This window comes from Nycticebus coucang, chromosome 13 (assembly GCF_027406575.1).
Source record: "Nycticebus coucang isolate mNycCou1 chromosome 13, mNycCou1.pri, whole genome shotgun sequence".
NCBI classification, from domain to species: domain Eukaryota; kingdom Metazoa; phylum Chordata; class Mammalia; order Primates; family Lorisidae; genus Nycticebus; species Nycticebus coucang.
The window spans coordinates 97,522,238-97,540,713 of NC_069792.1; the positions used below are offsets into that span (position 1 = coordinate 97,522,238).

General features: G+C 48.3%; 1 protein-coding gene across 1 annotated transcript in view; it reads right to left on the reverse strand.

The window, feature by feature from the left end:
- Positions 1-18,476, reverse strand: part of FAM135B (family with sequence similarity 135 member B) — a 286,925-nt gene that overhangs the window by 83,471 nt on the left and 184,978 nt on the right. Inside the window, exons 5-6 of the mRNA XM_053559011.1 lie at positions 11,690-11,760; positions 4,177-4,350 (exon numbers count right to left, since the gene is read on the reverse strand). Of these exons, the coding sequence (XP_053414986.1) occupies positions 4,177-4,350; positions 11,690-11,760 (245 nt within the window). The remainder of the gene's footprint in view (positions 1-4,176; positions 4,351-11,689; positions 11,761-18,476) is intronic.

Below are 18,476 nucleotides of genomic sequence, written 5' to 3' on the forward strand. Positions count from 1 at the left end.
GGATTAGGCAGCTTTTAGTTTGAGAGACCCATGTTCCTGTTTAAAATACTGGCAGAGAAAGAATGTTCTATTTCTGTTTAATTCATTTACTCAAGTATTGATTAGGTTCATACACATGCCAGACAGTGTGCTGGATGCCAGGGTGGCAAGCAGAGTAAGGCACTGGCCCCCGCCCCAAGAGATGCTTTGGTCTTGAGTGGGAAGTAGATAAAACCAATATGTGTCGAGGTGACACCGTGGGGGCCAACTTGGCAGTGGGTACAGAGCAGCAGTTCACAGAACAAACCGGGGAGCAAGGATGATAGTCAGAGATGATACTCAAGCAGAGACTGCCAAGTGCTAAGAGACAGCCAGTGGGCCTGTCAGCCAGGACTTGAACCCCAGCAGGGCCCTCCTAGGCCGAGATACAGGGACTCAGTTTCTCAACCTCCTGCTGCCACATTTCCTCCAATGTCATAGGGTTGGCAATGACACCTAAACTATGGCGTCATTGTGAGGGTTCAATGGGACGAGGCAGAGACACTTAAGTACAGTGTCTGGCAAATAGTGCTCATTCAATAAAGACTAGGAGCTATTCTTAATAATACCAGAAATATAATAAAATATAAAAACGTTATTATGATTTGTTTTGAACTGCAAATTGAAACAAATCTGCAATTTAACTAGAAAATGGATAGGAGGAACATTCCGGAAGAAAAGTGGAATGTGCGTGTACGTGTGTGCACGTGTGCACGGATGGCACATTCCTGGGACACACTACAAATGAATAACTAAAATAACGTGTTATTTACCTGAGGGTAGCCTTGATTAGATTTTCCGGTGGATCTGAATACCTCAAGAGAAATACAATTGAACCCATTTAAGGATTAAAAATTATATTCTTTTATTCTGTCTGGTTTAGCGAAGGTTAAGGATCTTTTGAGGTTAAATTTTAATTTCACACCTGCTTCAACCGATTAGGTTCATTCAACTGATGCTGCCAAGAACTGCTTTTCTGGAAAATCAGTGCCTGCCCTATAGGCAGGTATTTCCCTCGCTTTAAGGGTTCCTTTTTGTTCCCAGCTACTGTGAGCAACTGAGAGAAATTCTTCCTGCAAAATCCAGAGAATAGAAGATGGGTCTATTTTTACCCCATCCCTGGAGACGTCTAAACTCTTACTGTGAATTTCCATCTCTGCTCCTCCTTAGCAAGGACTGCTTCAATCGGAAGGTTAAACTTTTTCTAAGATTTCCTAGATCCCAACATTCTCATCATATCATCGTATCAGGGCTCCCCAGCATGAAAGGCGTGGAGCGTGCCGCTGTCCCACCTCCCACTCATCCTCTGACTCTACTCTGATGTCACTCCTGTATAGCCCACTCACCACTGCTGGGATCTTCCCACAACACCACCCTCATCAGGTCACTCTCCTGCTCAAAACCTGCAGCGCCACAGCCTTTTATGATAAACAGATTCTCAATTCTCCAATGTGTCATTAATTACCTTGTTACCACAGAACTACCCTCTCCAATTCATTTTTCACTGTCACAGTCTCCCATCCCCTGGGTGGAACATGAAGGCTGTTTCTTCTAGAAAGCTTTCCCTCATGTCCTGTATGCAGAAGTACGTCTTGCCTATGCTGATGGTTACTTACCATTTCGTAAATGCTCATCATGTGCTAGGCATGAGGTCCAGATCAGGGCTTGGGGGATGGTACTAAGTGCATATCAATTGATTGAATGAATGGCCGAGGGTTTCACAGGTGCCAGCTCACTTAATTTCCAAAGTCTTCTGGTGTCTCCTGACATTGGAGCTCACATGCTCAGTCTAATAGAGCTAACAAACGGGGGCTCAGGATTGCAACCTGGCTCCCTGTGAGCCTAGCCTTTATCCCTGCCCTAGTCTGAGATCCCCTGTGATTCACACACCCCTTACTTTAACAGGTGTCACTCTGGATTAGAGTTCACAGCTCTGTGTTCTGCCAGACCCCAAACCTTTAAAGGCCCCAGACCTGAGCTATTCTCTCAGAGCTTCCAGTCTCAGCCTTTCTAGAAGTGGCTAAAGCTTAGTGTCACCCACTTGGAACCAAGTGCACTTTCACCAACTGCAACACTGTACCCCTCATCACCCCTGTTGGTTTAGTATCACACTCAAGTTCTTAAAAATTCCTTCTCAGGTTGGGCATAGTGGCTCACACCGATAATCCTAGCACTCTCAGAGGCTGAGATGGGTAAATTGCTTGAGTTCAGGAGTTAGAGACCAGCCTGAGCAAAAAGGAGACCATGTCTCTACTAAAAATAGAAAACTTAGCCAGTCAACATGACAGGTGCCTGAAGTCCCAGCTACTCGGGAGGCTGAGGCAAGAAGATCACTTGAGCTCAAGAGTTTCAGGTTGCTGTGAGCTATGATGATGCCATGGCCTTGTACCCAGAGTGACAGAGTGAGACTGTGTCTCAGAAGAAAGAAAAGTCTTTCTCGGGCGGCGCCTGTGGCTCGAGGAGTAGGGCGCCAGTCCCATATGCCAGAGGTGGAGGGTTCAAACCCAGCCCCGGCCAAAAAAAAAAAAAAAAAAAAAGTCTTTCTCATTCATTCGTATGTTGAAACAGATGTTTAGAAATGTTGGATCCCCCCAAAATAAGTAATATGGCTAGACAAGAAGATTATCTGGACAACAGCTGATGACAATTTGCTCTCCAGATCCTGACACCACCTGCAAGGAGCTCCACTTTTCCTACCCCAGCCTGTCACCTCACCCTCAGCAGTGATAGTCTGATAATCCCAGGACCCAACCCCCATTAGCTGTCTGCCCTCAGGGTAGACAGATCACACCCTAACTCTGCCATGGCACCATCTATTTGCTAAGCTCAAAGTGAGCTACCAGCTACAGACCATCCCGTGCAGGGAACTTCTACTCTGCCCTGGTTCTTGAATTCTATTTCTTCTATCACTTCCCAACGTCAGATCTGCTTTCCTTTGTTCCTGTATATTTTCTACCAAATCTTTCTACAATAGTACCCAAACTGGCACACACCACTGGACTGTGAAGTGCTTGAGGGAAATATCTACCCCCAGGTATCCTTAGATCCCATTAGCAGGATGTGCTGTGTAGCCCTGACACCTTTGCTAGAGCACGACAGCCCTCCATTAAAACCCACTGCATGAAAGAACAATGAAAGGTCCCTGGTCCACATGTCTCCTTCATCCTCAGGCCCAGGGTTTCTGTCCAAACTTGTCTCATCTCAGGTCACGATTCCAGACTTAGGTGTCACCCTCACCAGCTCTCTCCAGCCCTCAATCCCCCATGCCCTTGGCTCTGGCCATGAGTCTGACTTTAACCTGCTGTGGGAATTGTGTCTGGAATCAGCAGATGATGGGCACAGTCACTGGGTCCAGACCTCCAGAGACCAGATCCTAGCCACCTGCTTCCTACTCTCTGACCGCAGCAGAGAAGAGGGGCTTCAGGCCAGGGACAACAAACTTAGTGAAGACTCAAGTCTCCCCCACATGCATTTAAACTCTGAACACTTGAGAAACTATACAGAAAAGGGGAATTGGAAAACTCTCTCCCTGAAACGCCACGTTGCACGATTCTATCCCCAAATACCCCACTGTACACATGCAGGTCTCGCCTGCCCGCCCATGTGGTGCTCAGAGCTGATGTGCTGCAGGACGTGGGAGATGCTCGGGGAAAATCCACTGAAGGGGAGGACAACCCACATAGGTGGACCTTCCTCATCTGAACAGGTAACTCGGAGGAGAGAAAGAAGCTGAACTCTGACCATGCGCCAGCAGCATCCTCATTTGGGAGTTAGGGCCTTATATAAATGGGACACACTGGTGCTCCCATGTGGGAGATGAAGATTGTGTGGCTCAGGAACATTAGAGGACTTCTCAAATTAGAAACAGAAATGAGGGAAGCCAAGTACAGAATCCGAGTGCTCCTGGTGAGGGCTGTAGTGTTTTCAGCTTGTAGCTCTGTGCCAGTCTCCCCTTGATGCCCCTCCCTCCCCCTCCTAGTGCCATCAGCCTCAGAGAAGTGTCCTTGTCTATGCTGATGTTCCCAGGCAAACCTCAAACCTCTCTGCCAGGCCTGTGAAGGATGGCATCTGCCCGCGCCCCAGGACCGCAGCTGCCCGCCCCCCACCCCCGCCCGGTTGTAGCTGTCTGCTCCTTGGGGCTGCCTCCTGACTCCATACCTGATCAGCGGCTGCCGCAGAGACACCAGGGCAGCATGGATAGTCACAGAGATCACAGACAGGTGGAAATAATCGAACATGACCGGCACCTGGTGGTGCAGCCCATTCCGCGGATGGAAGTGCAGGCCAAGAGTGCGGCTGCTGATCACAGGTGCCCCGGCCACATCCCTCAACCTGGAAGGCAAAACAATAAGCTCATGTGAGTGACGGTGGCCAGGCTGCTTCCGGCAGGCAAGTCTGTGTCACAGCCTGTCCTGGGCCAACCACTGTGCATACATCATCTTATCCAATCCTGCAGATACTCTGCCTGGTAGAAATCATTATTACCATGCTTGACAGATAAGGAAATCTAGGCTCAGAAAGAGAAAGAACTCATTACCTATCACATCTGTGGCACATCTGTGATTCCCACTCTGCCGTCACTGACACAAGCCCACGTGTCAGTGAGGAATAGCACGCCCAGACCTGCTTTTCAAGCTCATCTCAATACTGAGTCCTTGTGGCTTTCCTCTCCTCGACTTCTCTCCTACCCCCCAAGATGTCCACACATCCAGTGCTGCACTTCCAAGCTGCCTCGACTGTGAATCCATGAGATTCCTACCTCTTCAGGACAGGGACTGTGCCTAATTCATCCTTATAGCCCCAACACCCAGCCTAGCATCTGGCATGCCACAGAAGGCAGTCAGATATTTACTTATGAAAATGAACAGTGTACGGATGAATGAATGGCTCCCAGAGCCCAGTGCTATGACCAGTTTCATCAAGGACTTCCGCACCGCTGCCTCAGCATTTTGTAATTGGTACATGTCTTACTGCTAAGAGATAAACTAACTTGCAGGCAAGATCCAACAGTGTCTTTTGTTATAAAAATGAGACTGATTCTTGTCTGGATAAAAGCCAACCATGTTAGCTCTCAGGAGGACCCAGCTCTAATCTTTCAAGTCGAGTCTCTTGGGCTCTGTAAGTTTCTCTGAACCAAAGCGCATGGGGAACTGGGAAGGGGCAGCTGCCATGAGCAGAGCTGGGAGAAGATGCTCCTCCTTCATAGATGGATAAGTGTGGTACAGAAAGAGCAAGGCGGAGGAAGCAGCTTCCAAAGTCCAACCCAAGGGGCTTGGCTTCCTTGAAATCCTTCCTGCTTGCGTGCAAATGAACACCAAATAAAAGACCAACTGAATCATTGGAGCCCAGTGTGACTCTATAAATAGAATAGAATAATGGTCTTCTTCTATACCAGGAAGAAACCTGATTGGAGGGGGTAGAGAGTATGCCCTATGAGTCTCAGAAAGTCATTAATATTGATATGAATTTTAAATCCATCATTGGTTTTTCAAGGCCTTACTGTAAAATGAGCAAGGCTTTTTTCCCCCTTAATCCGCATGATAATCCAATGAGTTATTCACTAGTATTATTCCATTTACGGAAGAGAAAGTAAAATCAACATGACATAATTAACTTGTTCAAAGTCACAAGACAAAACTGAAATGCCAGACCAAGTCTTTCTGGTTCCACAGTCTGTTCTGAGTTACTATTCAATACTGTTTTGAACTCATTCAGATATAGGGTCCCCCAAATCATGAAAATATCATCTAAAGGAAAAAAATATGAGGTTAAATACATCTCAGGAGAGCAAAGATAGCGAAACAACAGTGAACAAAAATTTAAGCCACAGAGGTCGGAGAAAAGAATTAAGAATAATAGAGGTGATAATTCCTTCGTGCTCTGAAATTAACGTTATCTGGAATGGGGATAAAACTTACATCCTGGAGGTGGAGGGAAGTGGTTTGTCAATTTAGAAAAGCTGATAAACTTGGAAGCATGAGAGGAGAATTCCTGGGTTCTTACAAAGAAACTAAGATAAAAAAATTAAATAGACAAAAAACACACAGAGAAAGAGCCTGGTAAATTTAACCTGGAGATAAAGATATGGTATAAAGAACATTCTTTATCTGAAGCACCACCCAGACTCAGAGCTTTTATGGGTGGTTATAAGGAGTAAGAGCTCAACTGAGGGAAGACTCACAAGAATGAAGGGCTCCCTGAAGTAAAGAATTTCCTGATCAGCACAACTGCTCAGAGAAAGAACAATGATAAGAAGAATGGACAATGATGCAAAGAAATGAGGTCCCCATCCCCGAGCAATCAGATGTCAGTGCGTCTTTAAAAGTCTTTAAAAGTACAAAGTACAAAGGTGAGGTCCGACTAGCTCAGGGGTTCTCAAGTGAGAGGGTGAGAATTGTGACAATCCTATCTGCTTCACACCTCACCCAAAAGAGGCCGACTTCCTTTCCAAGCTAAACTCAAGATGCAAAGCCCCAGCCTCCATTCTGCTCCTTCCCCTTGACCATGTGCCTTCCCCATGACCTGTGCCACTTCCAGGCTCAATTGCAACAGCCAAAAATTGTCTCTGGACATGATCACATGTTCCCAGGAAGCAGAAACTTCCCACCGTCATTGAGAGCAAGAGGGTCATCAAGAGCTTTTATGGTAGTGCCAAAGAAGATGAAATACCTGGGAATGAATTTATCTAACAAAGGATGTGAAAGATCTCTATAATGAGAATTACAAAACTCTGAGGGAAAAAAAATAGCTGAAGATGTTAACAAATGGAAAAACACACCATGCTCATGGCTGGGAAGAATCAACATTGCTAAAATGTCCATCCTACCCAAAGCAATCTACAGATTTAATGTAATCCCTCTCAAAGCACCAAAGCACTTTAAAGATCTTGAAAAAATAGTACTTTGTTTTATATGGAATCAGGAAAAAAACCTCAAATAGCCAATATGTTACTTAGAAATAAAATCAAATCAGGAGGCATCAAGCTACCAGACTTTAGGTTATACTAGAAATCTATAGTGATCAAAACAGCCTGATACCGGCACAAAAATAGAGATGTAGATATATGGAACAGAATATAGAATGCAAAGATGAACCCAGCCACATATCATCATTTGATCTTTGATAAGCCTAACAGAAACATACATTGGGGAAAAGATTCCCTATTTAACAAATGGTGCTGGGTGAACTGGCTGGCGACCTGTAGAAGACTGAAACTGGACCCCCACCTTTCACTACTAACAAAAATTGATTCTCACTGGATAAAATATTTAAACTTAAGACATGAAACTATAAAAGTATTATAAAAGAGTACAGGGAAAACGCTTGAAGGTATTGGCCTGGGAAAATATTTTATGAGGAGGATTCCCTGGCAATTGAAGCAACACAAAAAATATATTACTGGGATCTGATCAAGCTAAAAAGCTTCTGCATAGCTAAGCGCACTGCAAGTAAAGCAAACAGCCTTCAGAATGGGAGAAGAATTTTGCAGTTTATGATTCTGACAAAAGTCTGATAACTAGAATCCACAGAGAACTCAAACTAATCAATAAGAAAAGAATAAACAACCCCATTTCTTTGTGGGCAAGAGACTTGAACAGAAACTTCTCTAAAGATGACTGGTGAATGGCCAACAAACACATCATCTTTAATCATCAGAGAAATGCAAATCAAAATGATGTTGAGATAGGACCTAACTTCAGTAACCACATCACAAAATCCCAAAACTGTAGATGTTGGTGTGGATGTGGAGAGAAGGAAACATTTCTACACTGCTGGTGGGATTGCAAACTAGTACAGCCTTTTTGGAAAGAAGTATGGAGAATTTTCAAGGACCTAAAAGTTGACCTACCATTTGATCCTGCAATTCTATTGCTAGGTATCTACCCAGATGAAAAAAAATCATTTTACAAAAAAATACATTTGCATCAAAATATTTATTGAAACCCAATTTAGAATGCCAAGTCTTGGAAGCAGCCCAAGTGCCCATCAACACATGAATGGATTAACTAATTGTGGTATGTGTACACCATGGAATACTGTGCAGCCATAAAAAGATGGAGACTTTACATCTTTTATGTTTACCTGGATGGAGCTGGAACATATTCTTCTTAGTAAAGTATCTCAAGGATGGAAAAAAAAAAGTATCCAGTGTGCTCAAAACTATTATGAAACCAATATATAATCAATTGCACATTCATATGAATGTAAAATACAAATATAGTCCAGAAAGAAGGAGGGGAACGGAGGGGGAGGGGAGGGGAAGGGAGAGGTAGGCTGAGTAGAAGGGGGGTATTTGGTGAGATTTCACCTAATATGCACAATGCAAGGGTACATTTCAAAACAACTAGACTATATTAGAAATGTCTTTCCACAAAAAATAAGTGAGGTGATGGTCATGTTAACTAGTATGATTTAAGCATTCCACATTGTATATCAAATCATCACATTGTATTCCACAAGTGTATTCAGTTATGATTTAACAAAAATTAAATTAAAAAAAAGAGTCCAGCATCCTTGAAATGGGATGCTGGTCTTCCACATTTCCTTCTGATCAGGCCCGCTGAAGCTATGGAAGCCAGCTGATGTAGTCATGTTTCAAAGCCTAATGTCTACCCCCAGGATATACTACAGACACCACATCATCCTTAAACCCAATTTACAAAAATGAAAAAATATGGCATTTTCAATCTTCCCAGGCTCTCACTTCTTCCTGCTCCTCTTAGCTAATCTTATACTTCATGAAAACCTCCTGCTCAAATTGTTATTAAGTGCTTTGTATTATAGAAAGGAAGTGGTGCATTGAGGACTGGCCTCACCAGCATCCAGGAAGCCATAAGTGCAGGAAAACATTTATTCAGCAGGTCATGAACTTGGCCTGCTACACCCATTGTTTCTCTTTATCTTTGTAACAAACCTAGGAGGTCTGTATTCTATGATGATGCCCATTTTATAAATTAGGCTTCTGAGATTTATAAAAGTACCAGAAATTCCCCAGTGTTTTAGGGTTTGTGAGTACAGACTCTAGATGGCTGAATTTTGGACATTCTGGGCCAATCTCCTGTACACAGGCCCTCTACTGTGTACTGTCTTGCTGGCAAGAAGGTCTCATTTACTCTGTCGGCTTATCAGACTTATCATTAAGCTGCTTGGAGGATCTGGCTGGAGAATAAATTCTAGACTGAGTCTGGAACCACTGGCAGATTCCAGGATCAACTGGAAAGGTCTACCATGGGGCCATGGGTACAAGTTTCTGAAGGAAGTGGGTACAGAGAGAGAGGGCAGGAGTGGGTTACTCGGGGAGTGAATGATGGAAATCTCAGATGGTTGAGGGGAAATATGAGAACAGGGGCCTCATGTCTGAACTGAGAGATTGGGAAGATGACCAGCCTCTTTTAGGAAAATCTGGATTCAATATTGTAAAGGAACAAGTCCTGGGGATGGTGTGAAGCAGATAAAATTTTTTCATGAAAGCTATAACCCAGTTACAACCTAAGAATACGGGGAAGGGGGAAAGGGAGGGGAGGGAGGGGGGAGGTGGGTAGAGGGAAGGGGATTGGTAGGATTACACCTGTGGTGCATCTTACAAGGGTATATGTGAAACTTAGTAAATGTGGAATGTAAATGTCTTAGCACAATAACTAAGAAAATGCCAGGAAGGCTATGTTAACCAGTGTGATGAAAATGTGTCAAACCGTCTATGAACCAATTGTATGCTGCCCCATGATCATACTAATGTACACAGCTATGATTTAATAAAAAAAAATTGAGCATTCACTGTCTCACCAAGGAAGAAGGATATGTGATGGTAGAGGCAGATGGCCAAAGGGACTGGTGTCCAGAGAAAGAAAAAAGTGAAAAAATCTGTCATCTTGAGGCCAGACACAGTTTCAGCACCATGGAAAGATGCCCCTGCCAGCCCAGAGACCAGCCAAGCCCAGCTACACTCCTGCAGGTGCACTCAGTTCCCAGACGTAGCTGCAGGACTCTGGCAGCTCGGTAGAAGTCCATCTTTGGTTCATATTCCCTCTGACTCAATCCCTCATTTTACAAAATCCCCCTCGTAACAATCAGCAAGGTCGCAGGGATGGGTCAGTACTCAAGCAGGGCGAGAAAGTCCCAAGAGGAAGTCTGAGCCCTGAAGGGGTGGGAGGACCATCCTGCCAGCATTGGTGTGTCAGTCTCCAGCCTCCCCATCCACAAAGAGAAAGGTGAAGCATTTGCTCAAGAGGTTGTAGAGACCAGAAGTGAGGACTGACTGGTTCTCAGAGAGTGGCTGGGTGTGCTGAGATCCTTCTAGCAGAGGAAGATGGAGCTTTTCTTCCCTGAATCTTAAGCCAAATGAAGTTTTCAGACAAGCTTTCCCTGTGTCCCCTAGGACTGAGAGGACATAGGTCCTGGGCAGACTCATCCTGCAGAGGCCAGCAGGAGAGAAGCCAAAGGGGGCTAGAGTTGACCTAAGGAAGAGCAAGTGGCCATGCCCGAGGGGTTTCCCCACAAATGTGGGATGTGGGTTAAAGTGCTCGTATCTGAGTCACATGTGGGTTCCTTAGAGAAGTACATGTCCCCAATAGCTTCCTGCCAGGAATAAGTCACACAGCCAAAAGGGGGATTATTATATCAGAGAACTACAGGGAGGGGGCCCAGTAAGGGTCAGAGGGGCTTCCTAATAGCTGTATCTCCGTGGATTCAAAGCATATTCCAAGGCAATTCAGTGTCTGCTACAGGAAGGTTCCTGCTCATTCATGAAGCCCTGGTCCCCCACCCCAACCCCACCCCAGCCCGCTGTCCCCCTCTCCTTACTGTGCCTGACCCTGTAAGGTCCACAAACTGCAGAGGGGGCCGGTAGGAGCAGGATGTGAAGTCCCCACCATGCCTGGTTTCTGCACTGGCAGTTTCCTACCCCTGAACAGCCTGGCCTGGAAGTGGGGTGGACAAACGGAAAGAAGCTAGACATTGAATGAGAGGTTAGAGCTTTGACATTCTGCTTGACTGGACCTTTTAATACTTAAGAAAAGGAGAATTTACCTGAAAGAACCCAGAAAGGCTAAGTGGCCTGAGAGTTCACTGCAGGGAGGGAGGAAGCAGTTAGGAGAAAGAAGAGAGTTGTCTCCTGCTTATTTAATCAGCAGGCTGCACATAAATGGATTTTCAGTTTTCAGAGAGTTGAAACACAATAGCCTGTACCTAGCACAAAGACGCAGAACCCTGGCAGAATCTCCTTTGATTTAAAAGGGGCTTTGAGGTTTGCAGCCCACAGGGTCATGAATCTACCCCCCCAATTAAGACCACACTGAAACTGCATTCTTTTGGCTTAAGGTTCCTGGGAGAAAAAACTCCATCTTCCTCTGTTAGAAGGATCTCAGCACACCCAGCCACTCTCTGGGAACCAGTCCTCACTTCTGCTCTCTACACCTTGTAAGCAAAGTATCAGACCTGAGAAGCTGCCAGCTAATAAATCTAGGAAATTGGGTGCTTTCTGTGTCTACAGCATTTGCGCTACCTGCCTCAAGGGCACGCATGACCCTGCGGTCACTCTGAGCCTGCATCCTGGGCAAGGGACCTCATAGCTCATCATCTGCAGGGCATTCCGAGGGCCATGAGGATACCCCAGGAGCAAGGACAGATGGGGGGCATTGTGCTGGCACAATTCAAGGGTTTCTATGACACTCACTGCTGTTCACTGTCCGTAAAGTGCAGGTCCACCTTGAGCTGAAAATCAACTTCACTCAGCGCATCTTCCACCTGCAAGAGAAACAAAATCCCAGGAGTATCAGGAGTCAGATCCTGTCTAAATGAAATATTTAGCTGGTCTATCTCCCAAAGTATAAAAACAGTATCTCATCATAAATTAATGCTATTTATGCTGAAAACAGAATATCCATATATATCTCCATGAAGTTCTGAATGAACAGGTTACATTACACAGAAAACAGACCGGAGTGGGAAGAACCAATTGGTAAAAAAAAAGTCTAAACAAGTCTCCTTATTGCAGGACTCTTGAGAGTGTCATTTCCCTACACATATTTGTTCTAGAGCAGTGGTTCTCAACCTTCCTAATGCCACAACCCTTTAATACAGTTCCTCATGTTGTGGTGACCCCCAACCATAAAATTATTTTTGTTGCTACTTCATAACTGTAATTTTGCTACTGTTATGAATCGTGTAATGTAAATATCTGATATGCATCATGTATATAGGCGACCCCTGTGAAAAGGTCATTCAATCCCCAAAGGGGTCACGACCTACAGGTTGAGAACCACTGGTCTAGAGTCTGGTTTGGGGCAGGCATAGAGTCCCAAAGAGTTCTGCAGCACCTGCTTTGGGAGGATGGAGCAATGACTCCCAGTTGAACCCCTCCTGGCTAGTGACAAGACAGAGGTGGAGATGCTGTGATCGCTAACACTTAAGCCACTGCCGAGGGCAGGCACCATCTTCCACCTGTGCAGAGGAAGAAACTGGAGTTGTTACTGCTCAAGACATTTCAACTTCATGGAAAGCAGCTCTTTCAATTTTGTCTTGAGACCCATTGCATTTATAATCATTTACACTTGAAGACACTTTAGCATTTCACCTGCTGTCCATAGCTGCTTTTACCTTTAGCTTTAAAAAATTACTTTTTAACATAGAAAATTATGTTCCTCCTGCCAACTTCTCACATACCCCTAAAAGGTGGTATCCCTTTTTCTTCTTTTCTCACGAAACAATACCTTCTCCACCTTCAGGGGGACCTGCTTGCTAAATACCATGTCTTTCCACCACCTGTATGTGCTCAGTGGGGTGACCCACATCGGCGCTGTGGAACCCTGATAGGACTTTGCCTCCTCCCCACTCCAGGCTAGATGCAGCCCCCTTCCCCGTAACCGTGAACACCTGCTTCTTGCCTACCTCAATATTTAACACTTCTTATTACAACCGTATTATTTTTTTCAGCTTTGTCACCTGGAAGCCCACAAGCCAAGTATTTTCTGCAGACACGTTTTGTTTAGTCCCCATGGTATTTTTGAAAATGTCTTGAACAAGTAGCAACCATTTAAAATTCAGGCAGTTTCACATTTTTATTACATGTTTTCTGCTTCTGAAAAAAAAAAAATCCTGGGTCTGGCGATGTTGGGCTGGCATTTGGAAGCTCCGTTTGGATCAGATACTTGTTTTTGCATCTACTACTGGTTCACCGCAGTCATTGACGACACCCGTCTGGCTTGCTGCTAAAACCTCCTGGCTATTTTCTTGCCTGGTGGCCCAGTGATCTGTACATCATTAAGGGAGAGACTAGTCTTCACTCCTTCTGGGTCCCCTGCTCCAGGAATAGTGCCTGCTACCTAGAAAATATTGATGCGTCTTTGAAGAATAAAGGAAGCTCTGCCCTATCCCCTATCCTCCTTGTTTTTGCTTCTTTGCAAGAATATCCTCATCCTGCAAGGAAAGATTTTATCCAGAAGACTCTTCAGAAACGTCTTCCTGGTTAAGCATAATTTAGGCAGAGACATATGGATGAAATTTATCTTTACGTCTCCAGGGTTTAAAATTTGTTGTAAAAAAAAAAAAATAAAAAGCACTTAAAAGTTAACATTTTGCTGAATCCAAGTGCTATAAATAAGTTCCTCTCCTAGGTTTGTTTTGCATAATCATGAACCTTGCTTCAAATACACAAGGAAAGCAATACAGTCTCCTGCCGCCCGCTCCTTGGAAGTGAGACTGGCAAAGTCAGTCCTCCCCACCACCTTCTGAGCACACATTTGCCTCAGTAATAAAAATTCACTGTCAGCTCCAGTTTTAAACTTGCTGCAATTCCTTAGAAACTAGGAGATAAATCAATGGCCCGGGGAAGAGGTGCCTAAATTGAGCCTGGCTATGACTTCAGGATGCCTCAATGAATCTTATTTGCAAGATACATCAGAATGAAGTCACTGCCTTTTCCTACCATGTATCACATGGATGGCTGCTGCCTTCCTGCCTTCTCCAAACACACATGCATGTGCGCACGTGTGTGCGTGTGCGTGCGTGTGCATGTGTGTGTGCATGTGTGTGTATGTGCGCACGTGTGTGTGCATGCGTGTGTATGTGTGCATGTGTGTGCGTGTGCATGTGTGTATGTGTGCATGTGTGTGCGTGTGCGTGCATGTGCATGTATGTGCATGTGTGTGTGCATGTGTATGTGTGCATGTGTGTGCGTGTGCATGTGTGTGCGTGTGTGTATGTGTGCATGTGTGTGCATGTGCGTGCGTGTGCATGTGTGTGCGTGTGCATGCGCACATGCATGTGTGTTTGGAGAAGGCAGGAAGGCAACAGCACGCATGCACACGCACACGCACGCACATGCACACGCATACACATGCACATGCACACACACGCACACAGACGCACACACACGCACATGCACACACACGCACACACACGCACACGCACACACACAGGGTTAAGCGTAATTCGTGCTTTCCTTTTCTCTGCCTAGTCTGCATTAAGGCTGTCATCTCCCTTCAAGGGCCATTTTCTCACCAACAGGAAGCAGTTTTATATAACTGTAAAAATAATAAAAGAAGCTAATATTTATGAAAGAGTTCTTATATGGTTGGCAATCAACTGTCACAAGACACACCCTATCATATTTAATGTGCAAACAATTATGAGTCAAGAAATACTGTTTATAGCTCGTGCCCCTAGCTCAGTGATTGGGGCACGGGCCACATACACCGGGGCTGTCGGGTTTGAACCCAGCCCAGGACTGCTAAACATGAATGGCAACTACAACAACAGTAAAAAAAAGGCTGGGCATTGTGGCAGGCACCTGCAGTCCCAGCTACTCGGGAGGCTGAGGCAAGCAAGAAGATGGTTATGTTAATTAGTTACATGTAAGCATTCCCATATTGTACATCAAATCAGCATATTGTACCCCATAAACACATCAATGTACACAGTTATGATTTAATAAAGAAATAAAAAAAGAGAGAGAATCACTTCAGGCCAAGAGTATGAGGTTGCTGTGAGCTGTGATGCCACAGTACTCCACTGAAGGTGACATAGTAAGACTCTGTCTCAAAAAGAAAAAAAAAGAAATACTGTTTACAAATGGGGAAACTGAGGCTTCGTATGGTGAAGTCACTTGCCCAAACACAAGTAGTTAGTGAGCCACATATCCTACTGACAGGTTCTGTCACGGGCTCCACCCGCATCCTACTGACAGGTTCTGTCACGGGCTCCACCCGCATCCTGCTGACAGGTACTGTCACGGGCTCCACCCGCATCCTGCTGACAGGTTCTGTCAGGGGCTCCACCCGCATCCTGCTGACAGGTACTGTCACGGGCTCCACCCGCATCCTGCTGACAGGTTCTGTCACGGGCTCCACCCGCATCCTACTGACAGGTTCTGTCACGGGCTCCACCCGCATCCTGCTGACAGGTTCTGTCACGGGCTCCACCCGCATCCTACTGACAGGTTCTGTCACGGGCTCCACCCGCATCCTGCTGACAGGTACTGTCACGGGCTCCACCCGCATCCTACTGACAGGTTCTGTCACGGGCTCCACCCGCATCCTGCTGACAGGTACTGTCACGGGCTCCACCCGCATCCTACTGACAGGTTCTGTCACGGGCTCCACCCGCATCCTGCTGACAGGTACTGTCACGGGCTCCACCCGCATCCTGCTGACAGGTTCTGTCACGGGCTCCACCCGCATCCTGCTGACAGGTACTGTCACGGGCTCCACCCGCATCCTGCTGACAGGTTCTGTCACGGGCTCCACCCGCATCCTGCTGACAGGTTCTGTCACGGGCTCCACCCGCATCCTACTCACAGGTACTGTCACGGGCTCCACCCGCATCCTGCTGACAGGTTCTGTCACGGGCTCCACCCGCATCCCGCTGACAGGTTCTGTCACGGGCTCCACCCGCATCCTGCTGACAGGTACTGTCACGGGCTCCACCCGCATCCCACTGACAGGTACTGTCACGGGCTCCACCCGCATCCCGCTGACAGGTTCTGTCACGGGCTCCACCCGCATCCGGCTGACAGGTTCTGTCACGGGCTCCACCCGCATCCCGCTGACAGGTTCTGTCACGGGCTCCACCCGCATCCTGCTGACAGGTACTGTCACGGGCTCCACCCGCATCCTACTGACAGGTACTGTCACGGGCTCCACCCGCATCCCGCTGACAGGTTCTGTCACGGGCTCCACCCGCATCCGGCTGACAGGTTCTGTCACGGGCTCCACCCGCATCCCACTGACAGGTTCTGTCACGGGCTCCACCCGCATCCCGCTGACAGGTTCTGTCACGGGCTCCACCCGCATCCCGCTGACAGGTACTGTCACGGGCTCCACCCGCATCCCGCTGACAGGTTCTGTCACGGGCTCCACCCGCATCCCGCTGACAGGTTCTGTCACGGGCTCCACCCGCATCCCGCTGACAGGTTCTGTCACGGGCTCCACCCGCATCCCGCTGACAGGTTCTGTCACGGGCTCCACCCGCATCCCGCTGACAGGTTCTGTCACGGGCTCCACCCGCATCCCGCTGACAGGTTCTGTCACGGGCTCCACCCGCATCCCGCTGACAGGTTCTGTCACGGGCTCCACCCGCATCCCGCTGACAGGTTCTGTCACGGGCTCCACCCGCATCCTACTGACAGGTTCTGTCACGGGCTCCACCCGCATCCTACTCACAGGTTCTGTCACGGGCTCCACCCGCATCCGGCTGACAGGTTCTGTCACGGGCTCCACCCGCATCCTGCTGACAGGTTCTGTCACGGGCTCCACCCGCATCCTGCTGACAGGTACTGTCACGGGCTCCACCCGCATCCTACTGACAGGTACTGTCACGGGCTCCACCCGCATCCTGCTGACAGGTTCTGTCACGGGCTCCACCCGCATCCCGCTGACAGGTTCTGTCACGGGCTCCACCCGCATCCCGCTGACAGGTTCTGTCACGGGCTCCACCCGCATCCCGCTGACAGGTTCTGTCACGGGCTCCACCCGCATCCCGCTGACAGGTACTGTCACGGGCTCCACCCGCATCCCGCTGACAGGTTCTGTCACGGGCTCCACCCGCATCCTGCTGACAGGTTCTGTCACGGGCTCCACCCGCATCCTACTCACAGGTACTGTCACGGGCTCCACCCGCATCCTACTGACAGGTTCTGTCACGGGCTCCACCCGCATCCTACTGACAGGTTCTGTCACGGGCTCCACCCGCATCCTGCTGACAGGTTCTGTCACGGGCTCCACCCGCATCCTGCTGACAGGTTCTGTCACGGGCTCCACCCGCATCCTGCTGACAGGTTCTGTCACGGGCTCCACCCGCATCCTGCTGACAGGTTCTGTCACGGGCTCCACCCGCATCCTGCTGACAGGTTCTGTCACGGGCTCCACCCGCATCCTACTGACAGGTTCTGTCACGGGCTCCACCCGCATCCTGCTGACAGGTTCTGTCACGGGCTCCACCCGCATCCTGCTGACAGGTACTGTCACGGGCTCCACCCGCATCCTGCTGACAGGTACTGTCACGGGCTCCACCCGCATCCTACTCACAGGTACTGTCACGGGCTCCACCCGCATCCTGCTGACAGGTTCTGTCACGGGCTCCACCCGCATCCTGCTGACAGGTTCTGTCACGGGCTCCACCCGCATCCTGCTGACAGGTTCTGTCACGGGCTCCACCCGCATCCTGCTGACAGGTTCTGTCACGGGCTCCACCCGCATCCTGCTGACAGGTTCTGTCACGGGCTCCACCCGCATCCTACTGACAGGTTCTGTCACGGGCTCCACCCGCATCCTGCTGACAGGTTCTGTCACGGGCTCCACCCGCATCCTGCTGACAGGTACTGTCACGGGCTCCACCCGCATCCTGCTGACAGGTACTGTCACGGGCTCCACCCGCATCCTACTCACAGGTACTGTCACGGGCTCCACCCGCATCCTGCTGACAGGTTCTGTCACGGGCTCCACCCGCATCCTACTCACAGGTACTGTCACGGGCTCCACCCGCATCCCGCTGACAGGTACTGTCACGGGCTCCACCCGCATCCCGCTGACAGGTTCTGTCACGGGCTCCACCCGCATCCTGCTGACAGGTTCTGTCACGGGCTCCACCCGCATCCTACTCACAGGTACTGTCACGGGCTCCACCCGCATCCTACTGACAGGTTCTGTCACGGGCTCCACCCGCATCCTGCTGACAGGTTCTGTCACGGGTAGGTTCTGTCACGGGCTCCACCCGCATCCTACTGACAGGTTCTGTCACGGGCTCCACCCGCATCCTGCTGACAGGTTCTGTCACGGGCTCCACCCGCATCCCGCTGACAGGTACTGTCACGGGCTCCACCCGCATCCTACTGACAGGTTCTGTCACGGGCTCCACCCGCATCCTACTGACAGGTTCTGTCACGGGCTCCACCCGCATCCTACTGACAGGTTCTGTCACGGGCTCCACCCGCATCCTGCTGACAGGTACTGTCACGGGCTCCACCC